Source organism: Pteropus alecto, unplaced genomic scaffold (assembly GCF_000325575.1).
Source record: "Pteropus alecto unplaced genomic scaffold, ASM32557v1 scaffold61, whole genome shotgun sequence".
In the NCBI taxonomy this organism is placed as follows: domain Eukaryota; kingdom Metazoa; phylum Chordata; class Mammalia; order Chiroptera; family Pteropodidae; genus Pteropus; species Pteropus alecto.
The window spans coordinates 349,427-351,935 of record NW_006434835.1 but is presented as its reverse complement, the minus strand read 5'-3'; the positions used below and the strand labels follow the sequence as shown (position 1 = coordinate 351,935).

Sequence of the window (2,509 nt, the reverse complement as noted above, 5' to 3'; positions counted from 1 at the left end):
GACGCCCGTCCGCGGACTGACGCAGAGGTCCCCACGTGCCACGCTGCGGGGACACCGCCAGCACAGCCCGGTTCTCAGAGACCGCGCGCCCCGTGCTGTCGGAAGCTGGGTTTACGCTTCCCCGAAATCCAGGGGAAATGTCACATTAGGTGTTTAAACTTGTTTTAAAATTTGTTTCAAGTCGAACTTTAATCAGTGACGCTGACCACGCAGCAGATCTATCGATACGGTGATTGATTCTGCCCTCTCAGTAAATACCCAGGCGGCAACGGGAGCAAGCAAGGTCGCCGATAATGACCCACGCGGGTTTTTTTTAAGAGAAAAAAGGTAGAATTCCATGCTGTCAATGATTTCTATTTCTGCAAAAATAGACCTCTATAATGAACTGCAAAGATCAAAAGACTCCTAAGCAAATAGCATGACATTTGAAAAACGTGGATTTGACACACAAAAAGCACTTTGATGATATTTAAAATAGGTATCTACCTGCTTAAACTGTATTTGAAAATGCAATCTAATTGTGAGAAAAATCTTGGGAAAAAAGACTTACTGTACATACTTCTAAAAGCCGTGAAAGGCAGTAAGACAATCAAAATGAATGAAATGAATTACCATTTATCATTACTAGAAGCAACTGGCAGCCACTCAGAGACCGCTGCCCAAGTTGTCAAAACAATTCTTTACATATTTTAAGTGGGGATTTATCACCGCTTTCAAAAAGCAACGTTAAAGATAAACCTTCACCGCCGTATGAGAGACACGGTCACTTTCGGAAGGAAGGGTCTATGTGAGCTTCACAGGTACTCCGCACCGACTGGGGAATTCGCTCGCAGAGGTGTGTACGTCCAGCAAAGACGTCATTCTGCAGGAAGCCAGAGGCTGCACCTGCAGCTCACTTGGGAAGAACAAACTGCAGGCAGCAAATGAATGAAAAATAAACTTTGTATCTAAATTTTTCAAATGTGCCATATGTTCCAATGGAGATGTCACATTTAACTCCGAAATTAAATTAGACACACGCTTCCAACATTTCTTAATAACAAAAACTTTAGTTACTGAATTTAGCAGGCTCCTGGGCATCCAACTTGAACATTCCGCAAACTTGTTACAAAGTTGAACGTGAACTTGAGATGCAGGTGTAAAAACCATCATATTGTTAAAACATTTCATAACCAAGATCTTTAGAAGACAGATCCTCTTGTGTAATAGCTGAGATCCATCTTTACTGTACTGAATTTCTTTACATTTTAACTAATAATGTTAAAACAAGAAAATGGCACAAGTGGCTTGTTTGGACGTTATCACAGCTAAGCAGGAGGAGGGCTGGTGGCGGGCCGCAGCGTCGAGAAAGATGAGCTCGCAGGAGGCCGGTGGCCAGGGAGGCTTCCGGCTCCCTCCACTGGAAGCTTTGTCAAGAAGGCACTTTGAGAAATAGACCTTTGTTTCGTTTACGGAATTAGCTATGTCACGACTGGAATTTTTTCCACAGCAATCTGTTTTATTTTTTTCCAATCTGGTAATAGAAACTTCTAGATTCACTCTGTGAGAATGGAGTTATAGAAGAAGCAATCTTGTGTAAAAATTAAGATGGAAATAAATAATGCACAAATATCCACAAATAAAATTTGTGGATATTTCATTTTTTTGAAAATTATGACCACCGGGTTGATTCTGAGTTTTATGGATATATAATCAAATCTGAGGCACCAGGATAAAGATGATAAAGTGGCAATAAAGATAAGGTAGATAATCTGATCAAAAATGACCAAAGATTTTGACCACTGATATACAATTCCTCAGACTCGAAGAACACGTTTTTCTAAAATTAAGTACGTGTGCACACTGGTACACACATCACAGACCCACCTGACACAATGTAAGAAACCCATAAATGTTGAAAACTCACAAATTTTGACTCTATAATGCCTGAATTTATTTTAACGGGCTAGTAAAGATTATATTTAAAAACATTTATCAAATAAATGTAAAGTTGTTTGCAATAGGGAGAAATATAAAACCACCATGTTGTCCATATTGATTAGATAAATAACGATGAGAACGTCAGTGGTCTCGCTGTGGCAGACCTCTCCGTGACGTAGTAAACGCTCCTGCTGGCTGAGAGGCAGCACAGAGACCCACCACACACAGCACGAGCGTCCGCCAGAAAGGAAAATTATAAAACACACCAGAAAACAGAAAAGGGCTGGATTACGCCCCGAAAGCTATAGCAGTGTGCCTGTGTGCGAGCGAGGGTATCAGCACTCACCCCCTCGTCCTCGTCATCAGCATCCACTGCCATTCCTCGCTGGGGCCCGCGGGATGGAGAGGCGGATGCAGCAGACACCGAGGGTGTGGGACCCCTCAGACGGCGTGGGGGGCGGCGGGGCTGCCCTCGGCCTCATCTCCTTCCCTGGGAGGGGGCTTCAGCACGCCCCCTTCCGGGGTGGCTGACGCCCGGCTGTGTTAGGAGTGAGCGATGCTCAGAGCACGCAGCAAATGTCAGCAATCG

The 2,509-nt window shown here is 43.8% G+C and overlaps 1 protein-coding gene across 1 annotated transcript in view; it reads right to left on the bottom strand.

Annotated features, from left to right (window-relative positions):
- SNTG2 (syntrophin gamma 2) overlaps window positions 1-2,299 on the bottom strand; it is a 91,655-nt gene extending 89,356 nt beyond the window's left edge. The window contains 1 exon segment of the mRNA XM_015588122.1: window positions 2,267-2,299. Within this exon segment, the coding sequence (XP_015443608.1) occupies window positions 2,267-2,299 (33 nt within the window).
- Between the last annotated feature and the right edge of the window lie 210 nt (window positions 2,300-2,509).